This window comes from Diadema setosum, chromosome 14, assembly GCF_964275005.1.
Source record: "Diadema setosum chromosome 14, eeDiaSeto1, whole genome shotgun sequence".
Lineage (NCBI taxonomy): Eukaryota > Metazoa > Echinodermata > Echinoidea > Diadematoida > Diadematidae > Diadema > Diadema setosum.
In genome coordinates, this window is record NC_092698.1 from 11,189,651 (window position 1) to 11,208,246 (window position 18,596).

Here is an 18,596-nt window from a genome sequence, read left to right on the forward strand (position 1 = left end):
AGTTCACACAAATTATCAGTTGTTGTTTTTTCCACCCACAAGAATTAACATTGCTAAAATCAATTCTTGAAACTTGATTTCGATTTTGTGTGGACAGACCTAAAATATTATTTATCAGCCTTCAGCTGGGAATTTTACTTTGAGTATGATTGTTGAAAGGGGTAGAAATAGGCAGACAATTCAGTTTCATACAGTAGAGGTGAAAAGTCATGTTCATAGGTCACCATACTCCCCCATGGCATTTCCAGCCATTACTTCGCCAGGAATGTCTGTCGATAATGTAATTTTGGTAGGGAGGATAACAAACAGGAAGAAAATTAAAGACAATTTGCATTGTGAGCATTATGTGTATTTGCATTATAAGAGATGATTATTGGTGATCTCTCAAAGGGCAGGATCTAAGATCATTTTACTTTTGCTTAATAGTTTACTGCTACAATTTTAGTTGGGCTTTTCCAACCATTTAGCTAGAAATGTCCTTTAATAATATCACTTATTAAGGAGGGTAGAACTGTACAAACAATTAGTAGCCTGTTTGATAGGATACAGATATTACAGAGAGAATGTTTCATGCATTAACCACTTCACAGAAGAAATTTGTGAGCAGGGAATATACAAGTACAATGATTGTGGACTGCTCTCTGTATTCACTGACATGAGCATCAGTTGGGATTTAAGAACAATGGCAGTGCCCTGGTTCTGTCATGGCCCTGTCTGAACCATGACAAGAAGTGAGGAGCAACATCATGAGTATTTATAGTTCCAAAGTTTCATGATATCCTCATAATAGACATGAATTGCCAAATGAATGAAGGCCAAGCTTCCTTTGGGTATGACATGTCCTAGCTGTTTTATTGGACATATCATATTCTGAGGCAAGCAACTTTACCAACTGATTTGAAGTTTAATATTTATGGCAACATGTCAACATTCCTATTCATGTAATAATGTGTCAAGTCTCTGCAGCATAATTCTTTAAAAAAAACAGTATGATATGTGATGTATAAGAGACAAATTATCACAATACCCATTCAAACACAAGGGAAAAGATAATGGAAGCATTCTTTTTCTTTTTTTTTAATGGAAAGTACAAAGTGTATATGTTACCTTTTCGCTGTCTACCATTGCTCTTGTAGGTATGTCGACAGCAGGTATCTATCGTCTGTCTGGGGTCAAATCCAAAGTGGAAGCACTGAAAGTCCTTTATGACACTGATGAGAAGGTGAACTTGCAAGAAGTGGACCCGACTACCATCACCAGTCTCCTCAAGTTGTACCTCCGAGAGTTACCAGAGACTGTTCTTACCAACAGACTTACTCCAGCATTTGAGCATGTATCAGGTGAGCCTTGATACCAGCATGCTACAAATTCTAGTTCAGTAAAGGCTAATTAGAAAGTGATGACTGGCATCAAGCTTCTCTCTCGAAACTGAAGGTTAAAACTAGTGTCCATTATACATTTGAACCCAAGGAAATTATGATAAGCATTAGAGCAAAAATAAGCCTGGAATATATGGGATGAAATTCACAGTGAATGGCACTTCTTGGCCTTGTGATTTTCACAATTTAGTCAGTGTGAGAATTTGAATGTGCCACAGCTCTTTCCAAAGAGAAAGCTAGGATGACAGGTCACAAAAGTACACTTTTCAGACCTCTGACAACAAGCAAGCATACATTGGTGGTGGGCAACTAGTCTTTTTTTGTTGTTGTCGTTTTTTGTTTGTTCTTGGAAAGTGATAGTCTCAACACTCAGGTTTACTTCTTATTCAACTGATTAGGCAAAATTAAGCATCCCTATTCATTCACCCACAGATAAATCCTGCCACCAATGTCAACACATCAATTTAGCAATGTTGTTTTAAAAAAATCAAGGAAAAACAAACAAAACAAACAAGCAAACAAACAAAACAAAACATAGCAGAACAGGGCACTTGTGTTTCATGCAATTGGGTAGTTCTTCTCAGTTTTGAAAAACAAGTTATCCTTTTGTGGAGTGGGTAGGAATTTTGAGATGAGAATAGTTTATGATATATGCTAATATGAGTCATGTATTTGTCATATAACAGAAGTAAAGTTCTTACCTGATGGTACCCTTTAAATACACTCTCTCTACTTTTCCCCCATTCTGGTTCTATTTCTTTCACAATGAAGGGCTGCCAAAATCTGAAGCCAGGACAGAGACGTTCAAGAAGATACTAGCTCAGCTACCAACCTGCAATTACACACTCATATCCTGGTTAATGGTGCACCTTGCTCATGTTTTGGAAAAGGTAAATGGCACAAGGATTTTATTCAGGAAAGAAGGTGCTGCATGACCTGGCATTATAATTTTGTTGGTAATAATGTGCAGTCATTATTTCACCCATATAATATCTTAAAGATGTAACTTTTAGGATATGATATTTCACATGTATTTGGTCGCTTGAACTATACATGTTTTAATTTCATGAGTTATGAGCATAGACATCACTTCATATTAAAAAAAGGAACAAAATCCAATTGTTTTCCCACATTTGCAAGAGGGGAAACATGATAATTCACAATTTTTTCCCCTAACTGATTTTACAGAAGTTGTGACATAGTCCCCTTATGTTTGCAGTTTCTCTGGAATGATTCCTGAACTCCTCTTCGTGGCATTTCTTCATCTTTTGTATTGCTTATTTAAACAATTTAAATTTGTTCAAACAGAAAACAAATTTCACATGTTTCTGTATGTCTTCTTACGCTAATTCAGAGCAATAGTAACTGCACATTAATCACATATAATAGGTATTCCAGCCATTTTGATACATGTGAATGATTACAGTGATGATAGCAGTGCAGAGAAATTGGCTGCTATGCGTCATATACAGAGCATGTGTAAAACATGGTGAGGGACTCTAACTTTCATTTGAAGGTTTGTAATTGTGTTGAATCAGTATTATTTGAAATACATTTTTTTTTTTTGGGGGGGGGGAATGTTTGACTAGTGATAAGCTTATATTATGTATTTGTTTCAATGTCAAATTCAAGTTTTAGGTCAAAGTTAAGGTGCACTGTGCAATGATATGCGTGATATTCCTATTTCAGTGGACAGATATGAAGTATTGAAACTGCTGTTATTTATGTTTAAAAATTTGTGGGTTTGTAAGAGAGTTTTGCGACCTGATAGAATGCAGATTTTTCAAATCTTTTTTTATTTTGATGTCGTCTATTGCACATGTCCACTGCGACTTGACAGAAGGAGGAGACAAAAATGACCATCCAGAACCTGTCCATCGTCATGTGCCCCACCCTACGGGTCAGCCATCGTACCATGAACCTCCTCTTCACGGAGTGGAGGAGCCTCTTTGGGGATGTCGTCCTAAAGAGGTGAGAGAGTGTGATTGGTTTGCCAACTAGAGTGCGCAACTAACTGCAAGGCATGAAATGGTGGCATTTCTTAGCTTGCCTCCTTCCTGCAGTTTTGATGGATCAATACACAAGGTCCAGTCATGTGTATCTTTTACTCATTATACTTGAAATACATCTATAGATTTGCAATGTTTATCCCAATGTCTGAACTGCACCAAAATTCTTTTAGGGAAGGGGTAAGATGAGATATTTGTTCCCTGCTGTGTACACGCAGGCTTTGTTGTCAGCAACTACATACCACCCTTGGTGTCCATGAAAGGTCTTCTTACACCCCATTTAATGACTAGATGACCTCTCTAAACTACCAGACTAACAATTTCCCCTACCAATATTTTATTTCATTTTATTTCTGTTTTAGAGAGGGGTGGATTTAAGGCACCCTTCAAAGGCACTTAAAGTCCTCTGTGCCCTCACCTAGAGTATTCTGCTCCTTTTTACTGTCTTTATGAGTAAAAACATCTTTTTATTCAAATATGTCTAGTTTGTAAGATCAAGCATATCAAAACTATAAGAGCATGTGCAGTGCAGTAGATTATGTCTGTACTTTGTTTCTATGTCATTATTGGTAGTGTAATTTATTAACAGTTTTTTGAGGTTGAACACAGATTAACTCTCCATGTAGGTACATATATCTCTTTGTATAAGCTGCCTGCTTAAGACATTTACTATATATGCTGAATATTTCACAAGGTTTTTATTTTTGCAAATTTCGCAAGTCAGGTGCTATTCATGAAATTAAAGACACGCAAAAATAATGACTCTGATCCTGATATGATTGTGATGCACACTTACACATTTCTCCGTTCAGTACAGTATTCCACGAGCGCGAATTTAACCACTCACGAAATCATCCGGAAGTCCTGATTCGCAAAAATTTAGACTCGCTATATATATGGCGTATGTAGTATACAGTGTAATTCAGTTTTTAATATCTCAGACACATTTAACGCTTCACATGATTGATGAGATGATTAGTTTCTCTCTCCATCTCTCACTCTCTGTTTCCCTCCATATTCCTCCTTTCTTTCTCTCTCTCTCTACCTAGCTGTCTGTCTAGCTCTTTTGTCTGTCTGCCCTTGTATATATATATCTCCCTCCCTCTCTCTCTCTTTCTTTCTCTCTCATGTCTTCCCAATTAAAAAAAAAAAAGTTGATAGCAGTTTGTAACAAAGGTTATCATTTTGGCTGAAAGTCAAACCTTTGTCTAACAAGAAAATGGATAATCTGAATATTCTTGGCAAGGAGTGAATCACCCACTGATACATCCTTTATTAGGAGTCATTCAAAGAGTCTATTTATAGACTTGGTTTCAGAGAAGCAGTTTATGTTCAGTGAGTAAGTGTGTGATATAATGTCACCTCTGATCAACTTTATAGATAGTATGCAAATGTGCTGCATTGTTGATCTGTAAAGCATGTGTTCATTGGCTGTGGTTTCAGGCCATATAGTGTGTATTTGTGCTCGAATTATTACTGGGAATGTATGGCCCAATAATTGTCCATAGCTTTCCAATGCTACACATGTGAAAATAGATTTAAACATTGACATTTACCGAAAGTAATAATAATAAAGCTACTGCGTGGTGTGCTTCTGTTTTGCAGAATAATGACTTTATGAAGGTTTTGTTCACAAAGTCAAGGAAAATGTACTCCAAGCACACACACTCAAACACACACACACACAAACATAAATGTGTGAAACCAAATGAACATACTGAACAATATTTGGCATGTAGACTGTCATCAATAGATTGTGATCATCTGAATATGAATTGGTCGTCAAAAATGAGGTCGAGTGGGCCTCTCATAGTAGATTTCTTGGTCATAAGCCTATTTGCCTTTGATAGTTGAATCGTCAACAAATATGTTGACACCATTTTAGTTCTTCATGTAATGTTGTTTAGATGTCATAATTTCTGTATTTTGTAAAAGGAAATTTGTGAATTGTTCATTATCTGTTACATTAACACACCGATATTTTAACTGTGCAATAATTTCACCAGGCAGTTTGTATGCTTGTACAGCACTCAGTCATGCAGTTTGTAATTATTACGATGAGAGACCCAGATGGATCTGATATGAAACAATGGTTATTCTCAAATCTGAAGAAAGTTATTTTGTTGAAAGCAGGATTATGATGCTTGACAATTTCCAGTCGCAGGAAGTTTAATTTATAAATAACATCTACCACCATGTATTTTGGAGTTGATAGCAGATAAACATATGACTACTGAATTCACAACTCTGCAACAATGTTAGATTAGGTGTACCTTTATTTGTGTAATCATATTGATAGGGTACTTTTCAGGTATTGTGTTTTTAGAGAAAAGAACTTAAATAGCTTTTTCACTCGCGGACTATTTGCGACATGATAATATATCATTTGTTTTTACTGTATTAGGTGCCCCAAGCCACTTGAGTGGATTCCAGGCAGTGTGTTTGAGATGCCAGAAACTACTGCGTGAGTACTCGTTATCATAGCAATGTGTGCATGTGTTCCTTGCCCGACAGATTCACCAGTCCCTGCATAAGTGTGAGATGCGCTTTTTCTTACATACAGCCAGATATGCATAGAATAGTATATGCAGTATATGTCAGGATGGAGTTGTTTTCGCAGATTTGTACGCCAAATGATATTTGTGAAATCGACAACATGGTATCCGACAAGTACAAACATCCACTATATTCAGGCAGTACCTATGCTACTGTATACAGAAGAAGTACTCTGTATAAAAACTGTGATATGTTCATGCCTGTCATCATGGTTCTTAATCACAAATTCAGTCACCAGCAACGTTGTTGTACCAGTCTCAATTTGTGAAAACTTGTGTCAGCAAAATATACATTGTATGGCATTAGTTGTTTGGAATGTTTTATTAACACTTCAGTTTTGATTACAAGTGTTATTTGGGTTATCATCAGGATCATTGAATCAGTAATTATTATTGTTTAGTCTTACAGAGGTAACTTGTTTGAGAGAATACTTGTGTATGTGTTTCATCCAAAAGGAAGAGACAAACATGCCATTGTGCAAAACCCCAATACAAATACCCTTTGAGAGCATGAAAATCTGAGGAATGCAAAATCATGTCATGAATCAACTCCTCTACAATACTTTATATTCAGGACAACTTGAAATGCTTAAGTACTGGTGATCTGTTATTTTGCTGTCATTGCAGAGAAATTGAAGATGAATTGCTGCGACATGAAACCATTCTTGCCAAGATGCACGAAGACCTGAACCACGGCGTAGCTCACAAGGTAAATTCATGTGTAGCAGGTGTTTAATTTCAGGCATTACACTTGATGGCTTTTTAATTTTCAAAGATATGAGAGTTAGAAACAGCTCTATGTTCCTTCCTTTTGTCTGCCTCATACCCCCCCCCCCCCAATCATTCCTGTCAGCTGGATTTTATCGTGACTCCTCTGAAAGACTTACAGTCTTCACAGAGATATTTTAACAAATACTGGACCTGAATCCTGGTGCACATGGTGTAAGCTTGAATCAAAGTTTATGCTTTGATTATATATACATCAAATCTTTGTAGAGGTTTTTCTTCCAGTTTGGTTGGCTCTTTGAAAATAGCTGGATTCACTTGCTTACAACTTGTATTATCCATAAACCCTATTCTGTGAATACTGTCTTGTTTCTTACCCTTGGCAGCGTAAGCATTTGTTTGTAAGTCAGGTGCTCCACCCTTATATGAAGGAACTACAATGTAATACAGTAATCTTATCCAAAATATGATGTTTCAAGCGAGGACTTTACACAATCAACATAAAGAGAAACATCTTTCAATCCTAAGTTGATAGATGAATCAGCATTGTTTCCTTCCTGTTGTCTTGTGCTATTGATATCAAATATGTGGTCAGAGGAAAGAAATGGATTAAATTGACTAGAATGTTGAAACTGAAAGATAACATCATGTGAGGTTTAAGATTTCATGCACAGATGTGTCTTACCGTGCCACTTCGAATGGTTTTCTAAATTTGGATAGATAATGCTCATGACTTCTAAAGTTGTTGCAAGAATCAATCAAGGTTCTTAAAGCCCTAGTGTAATTTTATAAGGAAAATCTCATTTGAAAAATATATCCTCTCCAAAAAAAAAAGTGTGAATATTCAGTCGTACAATAGGTATGGAGATTCCTATATGATGATGATGATAGTGATGATGATGATGATGATGATGATGATGATGATGATGATGATGATGATGATGATGATGATGATGATGATGATGAAACAACATTTAGGTTTTGCCAGTAAAATTTATCCTGATAACGCAGGTAAAATGACATCCTGATAAAACTTTAATTACATACTTTCAATTACATACTTTGGGTCTCACTCTTGAAAAAAAAAAAGGAATATTTCAGTGATATGAGTGTCTAAGTTTTGTCCTAATGTGGAATAACAAATGGAAGCCTTACATTGGATTTATTCTCTTGATCTGTAACTTAATGCTGGGAAAATGAATGGAGGGAAAGTTTGCTCTTCCTTGAAGTGATTTCCCATATCCTTGGGCAGCCTTTAATGGTGAATTCTGAACAAAGGATTATGTGTGATTCTATGCTGACAACATGAGAGACAAGTATCTAGCTGAAGACTTTTGTTGACATTGAAACATACATGTAATGCCAGGAGAAATTAGCTGCAGTCATGTTTCTAACACGTGCAGATTATGAGTCATGCTAGGTTCAAAAATAATCTGCTGATGATTCTGAAAGGAGTGAATACGTCTGTTCAGCACAGATGATTTATTTCAACTGACGGTGCATTCTCTGTAAATTTTAAGTGTTTCTGTCACAATCATGATGAGACAGACAGAAGACAAGGTAAGAATCATAGGTCTAATTGATAGAAATCATGGTAATTATTTGACCCATGTGTAGCACAATGATTGAAGATTGTCTCTTGTAATGAACACTTAGTAAAAATTTGCCATGCTTGTTCCAAGTTGTCAAGAATTGTTCTGCAGTTTTGTGGCCAAAAAGAGTGGCATGCATATTTGATTCTTGCTGAAACATTGTAAATTTTTCCACATGTTGTTGTGACTGATTACAGAGCACTGAAGACCATTTATGGGAAGTACAAAGAGTGGTCACTCAGCTCAAGAGGAAGGTAAGTTACTCCACAAATGTGGGCTAATATTGGCTGATTGCTTTCAATATTACATGTAGGGAACAGCTTACTTTTGCACATCATGCCAGAAGGATGACCTCCTTATCAGAATTAAAGAAAGTTGCAGTTTTTGCCTTTTATGTTCCATTAGGTTTCATATTATGTAGACGACATTAATATCAGAAGAGTAAATATGAAATTAAATAATGGGCTTCATGAAGTGTGAGAGAAATTTCCGTAGAATGGTTCAGAATGTAAATAAAACAAGACATTAAAAATGGCAGTATTCAAAATATTGCTAATTCCCTAAAAAGTGAAATTTTGGATGTAGACAGGCACCTTCACATCTTTTTAAGTCTAGAATGAGGAGGAATATTGAAAATTGTGATGAAGTACTGAAACTTACAATGTAAGATCGCAGTTAAAAACAAAAAGCTCTTGTAATGTGTTTATATTTTTTGAATAGTTGAATATGTTGATGTTTACTTGTGTGCATCGGCAGGATAGTGATTAAACATATTTTAAAGAACTTTCTGTCATTTAATAATTTTGATATACATATTTTTTTTTCATAAGAATCAAAAATTTCCATGTACAATTTCACTCTTGAGAATTTGTGTACATGTAGTCCTGATCTCTGTGTTGTCTTCCTTGGTGTCCTCTCCCAAATTGTCATCCAGTTGCGAGTTAGTAGAAGAGTGTCTGAGACGAGACTAGCAGCTAAAGAGAAAGAGATGGAGGGGAAAGAGGCCAAGGTGGTATCCAAGGAGAAATCTCCAGCCAAGGGTGTGTCTCTTCCTCCAGAGACCAGCAAGCAGACTAACAAGGAACATGTGCCAGCTGGTAAGTTTCAAAATAGTTGAAAGGAGATGGCTGTATGTAAAGTCCGAAGTCGAAAAACAGATTTTCACTGAGGGAGGCAAAGTGAAAATATTGACCCTGAATTAGTACTCTTGCTTATCTATTTTTTGGAAGAGGGGAGGAGTTTCCTCCATGGTCTTTCATTGTCCATCATGAGTTTGTCTGTATGGTCTTCCAGTGAGATCTCAGAACTCTACCGATTACAGATTATACACTACTGCCTCCAGTCGGTATCTTTGGCGTTGTCTTCATTCGTATCCCAAATATTAGCTCTGAGGTACACAAATACAGCAATTAATTGGAATTTGCCAATTCAGCTGACATTAAGCTCATTGAAATCGTACCCTGCTATGTGTTGTAATAAACTTCGTATGGATTTTGCTGAGATTTTGTTGTGATGCCTTTCATCGTAATGATACAAATTGAAGCTAAGCAGGCTTGTTCAAGCTTTACCACAGAGAAAGTAAAATTAATCAATGTAATGGCAATATTCCTATTACAATTTCCTGCTCGTCTAACTATCACTACCAACAAAATGGTCACCTATCCAGGAGCAAGCTATTTATCAAGAGTTTACCCTCCTGTATATCTCACTGCACCTTAAATTCCAAAGTCAGCTATTGGTAAATGTCCATGGCAGTTAAAACTTAATTCAAGGACTTCATCACATCTTACTGTTAAATGCAAGTGAAATCTCAGTTAGGAGAATGTGCATGCCAGTGTGATATGGAATGCCATTCCTAGACAAATCAAGAGGAGGGAAATACGTGAATTTTTGGGGTAAATTTGTTTCAGAATCAAATGTGGAAACTGAAGAGAAGGCGAGTAATGAAGAAGCATCCAGTGCACCAGAACAAACAGAAGTAGATGGTAACAAGGCTGAGGAGACACAGGAAGAGAAGGAACCACCAGAAGAAATCAAAGAAGAGGCTGAAGAGAGAACCAAGGTTGAGGATAGTGTGAATGAGTCTGCAGAACCTGATCTAGGTGAGAAGACATGTGCAGTAGATGCTTCCTCTATTCTTATGCAGAATACACACTATAAACCATCAAGAGTTGGAATATTTATATTTCTTGTTCATGTCTGGTTTACTTACATGTGACATAATCTGTTGAACGTGTCTTGACCAGATAGAAATCTGAAGGAGTAAGTAAAAGTAATGAATCAGTTATCCATCAAATCTGGTGCAAAAGAGCTTATCACTTCCTAAGTGTTTATATAGAATGCAGGTTTTGAAAAGATTCATGTAGACTGGTGGGTTACAGTTAATATCAGCTGTGTTTATCAAATCCAGGAAATATTCTTACTCAAGTACAAAATTGTGCCACCAAGTCTGATTGTTATAAGAATCTTGTCTAAAAGCTAAGTCATGAAGTCATATTGTTTTTAAAATGCTTTCTCTCTGGGAACTTACCTAAGGCCCCCCCCCCCCCAAAAAAAAAAATTGTTGTATTGGCGTAACCCGCCCGACCCTAAAAAAAAACCCGACCCTGAACTTTTCAACAACAAAAAAAGGAAATACATCGTTTTTACCGAGAGAGGGCGCGATACGGGTTTGCGAATTATCAAAAAAAACAACAACAACAACAGCTGGTGTCGGAAAATGGCCACGCAGTACAGCGTGTCGGCGACCGGCAAGTCCGGTTCAAAGATTTATTTAAATTAGCCCAGGAATTTGTTCGTTCGTATTTTGACCGGTATGTGGTGACGGCTGTTAAAGAGGGGAAGGCGGAAACAGGTCCGTTCAAAGATGTCATATTTCACCTCAGAGTACTGTGCGCGACTTTTAGATTTAACTGCGTAAATTTAAGTCCCGCGTGATATTTGATCCCCTGACCATACTGATATACAAATTGGACTCCTAGAATAAACACGGCTACAAAGTATATAATGTTTCTGTGATGTTTTATTTCACTCTATTTCTCCATGTGAATACAGTAAAACCTTGTCGTAACAAAAACTCTGAAATAACAAATGCCTGTCACAACAGTGGGTGGAATTCTCGAAGGTGCTTTCATTTTAGACCATGGTTCTCACAGCCATGGAGTGGTTTAAGTTGGAGGCGAGTTCATTGGACCACTTTGAAAATACGCGCTTGATTTAGCGCATATTTCAAAAGTGGTCCAATGAACGCATCTCAAATTTAAACCACCCCATGGCTTAAACCAAAACCACCTTCGCGAATTTCATCCCCCTATTTTGGGTGGATGCCTATACTTGTTCCCTATTTTCAAAAGACCCCCCCCCCCCCCCATCTAGGGAAAACATTCAGAAAATGACCCCCCCTATCTACAGAAACTGACAAAATAACCCCCCCCCCCCCCTTTTCATAAATTTCTAGGGAAAATCTTCTGGAGATCAGTCCAATTTTTTTTTTTTTTTTTTTTTGGGGGGGGGGGGGGGCTCTGACCCCCTATCTACGGAAGAGTTTTCAACAGACCCCCCCCCCCCCCATCTACGAAAGAATTTTCAACGGACACCCCTATCTACGGAAAAGACTAAAAAACACCCCCCCCCCCCCCCTTCATAAATTTCTCGGGACAAAACGGGAACACGCATGCGGTCTCCTATGGGTTCGAGTTGGGGGCCAGGGTGTTTTTCCATGTCCAAAATATGATTCTCTTTTAATATTTATTGCTTTTAAACCGGTGATATAACAAACTTTGGATGCAACAGACCCTCTCTATTGAATGGGGTTTTGTTAAATATGAGTTTTACACGTAAAACACAGGTAGCAAAAAAAAAAAAAAAAAAATCCGCCCGCCCGACCCTATTTGAAAATCTCATGTTACGCCAATACAACATTTTTGGGCCTAAGTTGTTGACATCAGAGATTCTTGCAGGCCTTCACTTCCTTGGCATAAGTTTCATGATTGTATGTGGCACATAAGATGTGTATTGCTAAGAGGTTTGCATTGCTATTATCAGGCCTCTGACGATTTCTCCCATGACAGAGATGGTGAAGCTGCTGCTCCTCTCCCAAGCTGAGGTGGTAGCTGAGAAGGAAGAGCTCATGAACATTCGCAATGATCTCCAGAAGCGCATTGAGGCTGAGCAGCAGGAAATAGCAAGGCTACAGTCAGCCATCACTGAAGCCAAGCAGGCAGCACGAAGGAGAGGTGCATCAGTGGACAGCATTGACAGCTCGGCAGCATCAGAGAGCAGCAGTGAGAGTGTATCCTTAACTGCATGCTGTTGCATTTAGGAAGGAGTGACAAATAGCAAGGAAGACATTAAGGGCTGATTCGAAAAAAACATAATTAGGATTTATCATGGTTTACTACCAAGTTTACCGCAGGGCATTCATCTGACAAAGTGGCTGTAATATTCTAAAGATAATCCATAAACCTTTTCTTCCCCCACTTCTGTATATAAAAAAGGCTTACCACACATCCTGTACAAGGAAACTGCTTCATACACTAAGTTGTATAAACGACTGTATGATAAAGACTGCGGGGTGTAATACTTCTCTTTTTTTTATACATTATCGTGAGCGAGTTTTTGTGTCTTTTATTAAATGCCACTTGTTCACGTGATGAAAGCAAGATCATACTGAACTCTTTTTAACCTCAAATATTGGAAATACATCAATCAACTCTCATTACTAAAACTACATCAGGGATTTTGAACGGCATTGTCCATCAATTACAAATTATCAATTGTTTAATGTGTCACTTTCCCAATAATTTCCTCGAAGCAAACACCAGTCCTTGCTGCAAGCATCTGAATAACTTGTCAAGTTGCTGGTATTATGCTCAAACAATTATTAAATGTTATACACAAAATCATAGTTTGGTTGAACACAAGTTTTCATAACCAATATTCATGTCAGTAGTAATAGTAACTTGCGTTAAGGGTCAATTATTTGTGAGGCATAGGATGTTGCAATATTTATAATGACATACAGCGCACTCTCGAATGACATGTATGGGAGACTACGTCAAGGTCAAATGTACCTTGAAGCTCAGATGAACACCCCCCCCTATTTTATTGACCAGTTGTTACACAAATTGACATTTATAGTTTCCTTAACATTGTGAATCCTCAGGAAGATGAAGAAGAGCTGCACAAAATACTGGAAGGACTTATCAGGGAAAATGAGGAATTAAAGGTAGGTAGCATTGTGACTTCTCATAGAAAATTTCAAACAAGATAACAGATATTCATCAACAGATTTGAAGGGGATTTCAGGGATGTCGTTTATTTGGTAGATGAATTTGATAGTCCTTAATATGATAATTAAGATAGATGAAAGGAAGTGGATGTAAAATAGGCTAGAAAGTATAAACTTTCAGTGTATATTCTTCATTGCAGCTTTTTCGACAAAATTTGTATACTTTCATTCATGTCTCTGTTACTGTTCACCTCAAATTTCCATCCTTAATCATAAAAACTAAAAAAAAAATACTAGTAATATTAATAAAGATTGCTCCATTTATTTTTTCATCCTTGCATTATTGGATTGAAATTAAAGATGGCATCCAACCATATTTCCATACTTAAAGGACAAGTTCACCTTCACAGACATGTGGCTTGAGTGAATGCAGCAATATTGATAGAACACATCAGCAAGAGTTTGAGGAAAACCGGACAATTCGTTTAAAAGTTATGAATTTTTGAACTTTCTACTTAGTCACTGCTGGATGAGAAGACTATTACAGGTTGTGATGTCATACATGTATGTGTACAACGATATAAACAAAGTATAAGGAAAATTCAAGATATTTTCACTTTTCTCGTATAATAAAAAAACACTTGACTTCCTCTTTCAGAACGCAAGGGGGAATAATATTACCCTTAACATACGTCTGTGACGAGTCAAGGAAATGTGTACTTTTTTCAAAAAGTAATATTTTGTGAAATTCGCTTTATATTTTCCTTATATCGTTGTACACATGTGACATCATAAACTCTAGTAGTCTTCTCATCCAGCAGTGACTGTGAAGATACTTTAAAAATTCTTAACTTTTGAACGGATTGTCCAATTTTCCCCAAACTTTCACTGATGTGTTCTACAAATATTGCTGCATTCACTCAATCCACATGTATATGAAGGTGGACTTGTCCTTTAATAGTGAAACATCCAGCATAACTGTCTACTCTAGTTACTAGAGACTGTGCACTGCAAATTCAAACTAAAATACAAATAATGAACCAACTAGAAATTGTGCAATGTATGATTTCACACTTGAATTAGTACTACAGCATGAGCTGTAAGCTCTGATTACAATAGTTTATCGTTTGTTGTATCACAGACAGAATGTCTGTGTTGAAATGTATTGGAGGTCCTATAAATCAGAAAAAACAGTTTGTGAATTGCAGCTGATTTTAGGTATAGTATACATGCACATATAGCTTCATGCTGTCCTGTTTAGTGCACATTGGTAGATATTAATAACAAGTGAAAATGCCCTTGTTGCTTGACTATCATGACATGTTGTTTCAGATTATTGTATTATTGCAAATTTAGATTGTTTGTGTACTGTGTGGTTTATTTTGTTATGTATTGATATGCATACATATCATATCAGAGGAAAAATATGCAGCTGAGCTACAACATCCACAACGAGCGAGAGGCGTGTGCAGAGCTGCGGGTCCAGATCAAGCTCCAGCAACAGATGCCCCAGATGCTGGAGGCATTGGCCCAGGCAGGTCTCAAGAAGGAGCTGGTTGCTAGGGAAACAGATCTCAAGGAGGAACCAGAAGCGAACCAGAAAGAGCCAGAAGCAGCACACAAAACAAAGGAGGAAACTACAGCAGAACCCATCAAAAATAGCACCACCGTCAAACACAAGACCATACAGAATGAAAACATGAACTCCAATGCGAGCTCAGAGGCTGTCAAGGATGAGGGGGAAGTGGATTCTGAGCCAGCTGCTGTAGTGAATCAAGATGTGCAGAAAGGCACAGAAAGACATGTGGAAGAAACTGCTTTGTGAAATGATGTTGATCAAAGATTTGGTAGAGACTAGATATTTGTCACCATTCAGTGAGTCACCCAAACTCTTCTCGTTCCATTCTCTAGCTAATAGTTCGTAATGACAATAAAGTTCAACCCAAATGGGCACTGAAAATACTATTATGTACAGGGGCGGATCCAGGAATTCCGTAAAGAGGGGGCGTGTTTACAAAATTAAAGGGGGGGCGCACGCACCCCTCCCCTCATTTTTTTCTTTTTATTTCTTTTGTTTCAACAAAAAATAAAGGGGGGGCGTGCGCCGGTTGAGGTCCTCCCTGGATCCGCCCCTGATGTAGTTTGAATATCTCAGCAGGGATATGAACATGATTACAAGGAGAATTTTCTAAATGCATCCATTGGGAGAGGATCAAGCACTGTTGGTTTTTGGTTCATCATGTAGCAAATTCTTTTTTGGATGTGCCTTGGTCTGGAAAAGATTAAAACAAAACAAAACAAAACAAAACAAAACAAAAAAGACCGAAGAAACAAAGACATGATGAACCACAAATGGCTAGTGCCTAAAAATGACTGACACCCTTACATAGATATTTGAGGTTAGGCAAAGACAAATATCCCTGCACCTTGTATATCAAATTTTAGCCTTTTTGTTAGCACTGCTGAAATTCATCTATTGAGATGAAAAAAATAAAGGAACTTGTGTACACTCTTCATCTCATTCCATCAGAAACAAAAGAGTTGATTATAAGATGTACAGTGTATATTCACAGGCAAAGATAGAATGGATGCGACAGACAGACTGTGCAAGCAGCTGATCAATGTCAAGAGTTATTTGACAAACAGTGAATGAGAGTTATACTCACTTCCTTTCTTATTTACTTTTGTGAAGATGATACACACTTATGATGTGTTGTAACTGTCTTACACACTTGTAAACTTGTGTTACTCATCATATTTGCTACTTAAAGTAATGCTGATTATGTTTCCCAATTTTATTAGGCAGAATCACTGTTCCAGTGTCTTGTCTTGTGTTGCTATTTCATCATATTCTGTACTTGCATTTACTCAGTGAAAGTCATCTGATCAACCTTTGTGAAGCAAATGCATTTTGGGAATTGCCTGAATGAATTTTCCTTTTAGGGGTCCATTTCTGATTCAGTCTAAATCAATTTCCTTTCTTTTGACATTGTATTTTTTTTTTAAATCTGTTCAGCTATCCAGTCTTGAGCACTATGTGTACACTGTACTGTATAAGCTGTTATTTTCATGAGGGTTTAATTTTCGCGAATTTCGCGAATCACTGTTGGATCGGGAATTTAACAACACGCGAAAATGTTGCCATACACTATAGTAGCAATGCATTTATGATAGCTTTGGTGTCTATTCATGAAAACAACATCTCACGAAAATGTTTATGACCTCCTAATTTGCAAAAATATCTGTACACGAAAATAACAGCTTATACAGTATTTTATGATATTTAAATGACAAGATTTCAAGAAAATTTTGGTGAAAAGTCAAGGTCATTATTCCAGTTTCATTTTTTTTCCACTACAATGGAAATTGTATCAATCAGCATGACTTTAAATTTCATGGCAAGGAGATAAAATAATGCAGAGCAATGAACTGTTCCAAGTTTTGATCCAGATGGAATGGTTGAAGTCAGATCCAGAGTTTTTCATCACTCACACGAAAGCAGTCAGTATGTGACAGAAATCATCAACTGAAGTACTTTGACAAAGGTTTATTCAACATTTTGAGCATTAACTCTTTTAAGTATCAACCCAAGAATAGGTCAAAGGGTCATCAAACCTGTAGAGAGAGATGACCGGACAATTGACCAATTAGATTGCTGGCAAACTAATTGTGGTCAGTTGAGGTGTGTAAAGTTGACTGTTTATGCACTAGTGCTTCCATTATTAACTCAAGAAGCATTTCATACGACTTCATCAGATTGGCTGTGAATGATGGTACGATATCTGACACTAGTGGGCAGACAAGGGTGGTAGGGTAGCACACACTGTGCTTCATTTACTACATGCAGCATAAATTTTTGGAGGCATTTCAGTCAACATATCAGGATGTCTTTTCTTTTTCTCTCTCTCTTAACAAGTGTGATAGTGGGGGAAAAAATCTGTAAATCATTGACATGTACTTTAAGGTATTTGACATACAAAATAGCAGAAAGTCATGCTGGGGAAAGATGGAAAAAGAAGAAAATTGATCCATGATACAACCAAATAGGACTTTGAAAAGATATGATATGATTTAAAGGGTGCTGAAATTGTTGAGTTCTCAAGCAAATAATTTTTAAACATTGTAATATCCGCCTGCTTTTCCCCATTCGGTTTCATTTACGTATTTACGTATATCACAATTTTCTAGGGAGCCTCTTGTCAGAGACGAGAATATAGATAAGTTATGTAACCAACCAATATTGTAATAATTATAACAATTATTTATTTACAGAGCATTTATTGATGCATGATATTCTCTATGTGCAGTGCATATCACATAAAATGCACAGCATAACACATACAATACACTGTATTCGTATTTCAGGTAACTTTATACAAAATGGGCATAGTGTGGCTCTCAAGAAAAGCAAAGCAAACAGGTTTTGTTGAGAATACACAAGATTGTGGGGCACAGAGTAGAATGTAAGATTTAATTCCAAGTCCCTGAATGAGTCACTTTTCTTGACTGCCACTGACTAGTCCTCCCCTGATCATCACATGACAGTCGAGGGTGTAGTGAGGTGTGTCTCTGTTCTTATCTCATGCAGCAGGAGGAGCAACATGGTGACATTATATCATGTATATGAATAGCATAGAATATAAATTAAAAGCATAATATTCCTTGTGAATAGATAGAGGACACAATACTTGTGTATTAATGTTAATGCCCCATGTGATATAAATGAGAGTTTTGTAGGGATTTCTTCGAGGATGAGTGATTTTGGCAATATGTGTTTTGTGTCACAATATGATATGTTTTACTGGATAAATAAATTCATTGATGTAAAGAGATTATGTCTGATTTGGCTTGATGATTTGATCATTATCGAAAGTTAATCAGGAAATGATAAAGGAGTGCAGTGAGTGATGACTGTTTTGAATGGAATGATTTATAAATACATGATCTGAATAATTTGAGGTGGCATGGAGGACAAAATTAGCAAAGTGTTTTTTTGGTAGTAAATTTGTGGGATTGCTGTCTCTTGGCTGAGTAGGGCATGACAGTGTCAAACATCATCATGTAGTGATTATATACCATTATTCTAGAGTTGCCAAACTCTGGTC

The 18,596-nt window shown here is 37.0% G+C and overlaps 1 protein-coding gene across 1 annotated transcript in view; it reads left to right on the forward strand.

Moving 5' to 3' along the window:
* The window catches only part of LOC140237515 (ralA-binding protein 1-like), a 56,233-nt gene extending 37,910 nt beyond the window's left edge, over positions 1–18,323 (forward strand). Inside the window, exons 5-15 of the mRNA XM_072317447.1 lie at positions 1,137–1,340; positions 2,151–2,269; positions 3,220–3,350; positions 5,793–5,852; positions 6,571–6,652; positions 8,459–8,515; positions 9,196–9,358; positions 10,172–10,363; positions 12,332–12,552; positions 13,426–13,488; positions 14,909–18,323. Of these exons, the coding sequence (XP_072173548.1) occupies positions 1,137–1,340; positions 2,151–2,269; positions 3,220–3,350; positions 5,793–5,852; positions 6,571–6,652; positions 8,459–8,515; positions 9,196–9,358; positions 10,172–10,363; positions 12,332–12,552; positions 13,426–13,488; positions 14,909–15,316 (1,700 nt within the window). The 3' untranslated portion in view covers positions 15,317–18,323. The remainder of the gene's footprint in view (positions 1–1,136; positions 1,341–2,150; positions 2,270–3,219; positions 3,351–5,792; positions 5,853–6,570; positions 6,653–8,458; positions 8,516–9,195; positions 9,359–10,171; positions 10,364–12,331; positions 12,553–13,425; positions 13,489–14,908) is intronic.
* The last annotated feature ends 273 nt before the right edge of the window (positions 18,324–18,596 follow it).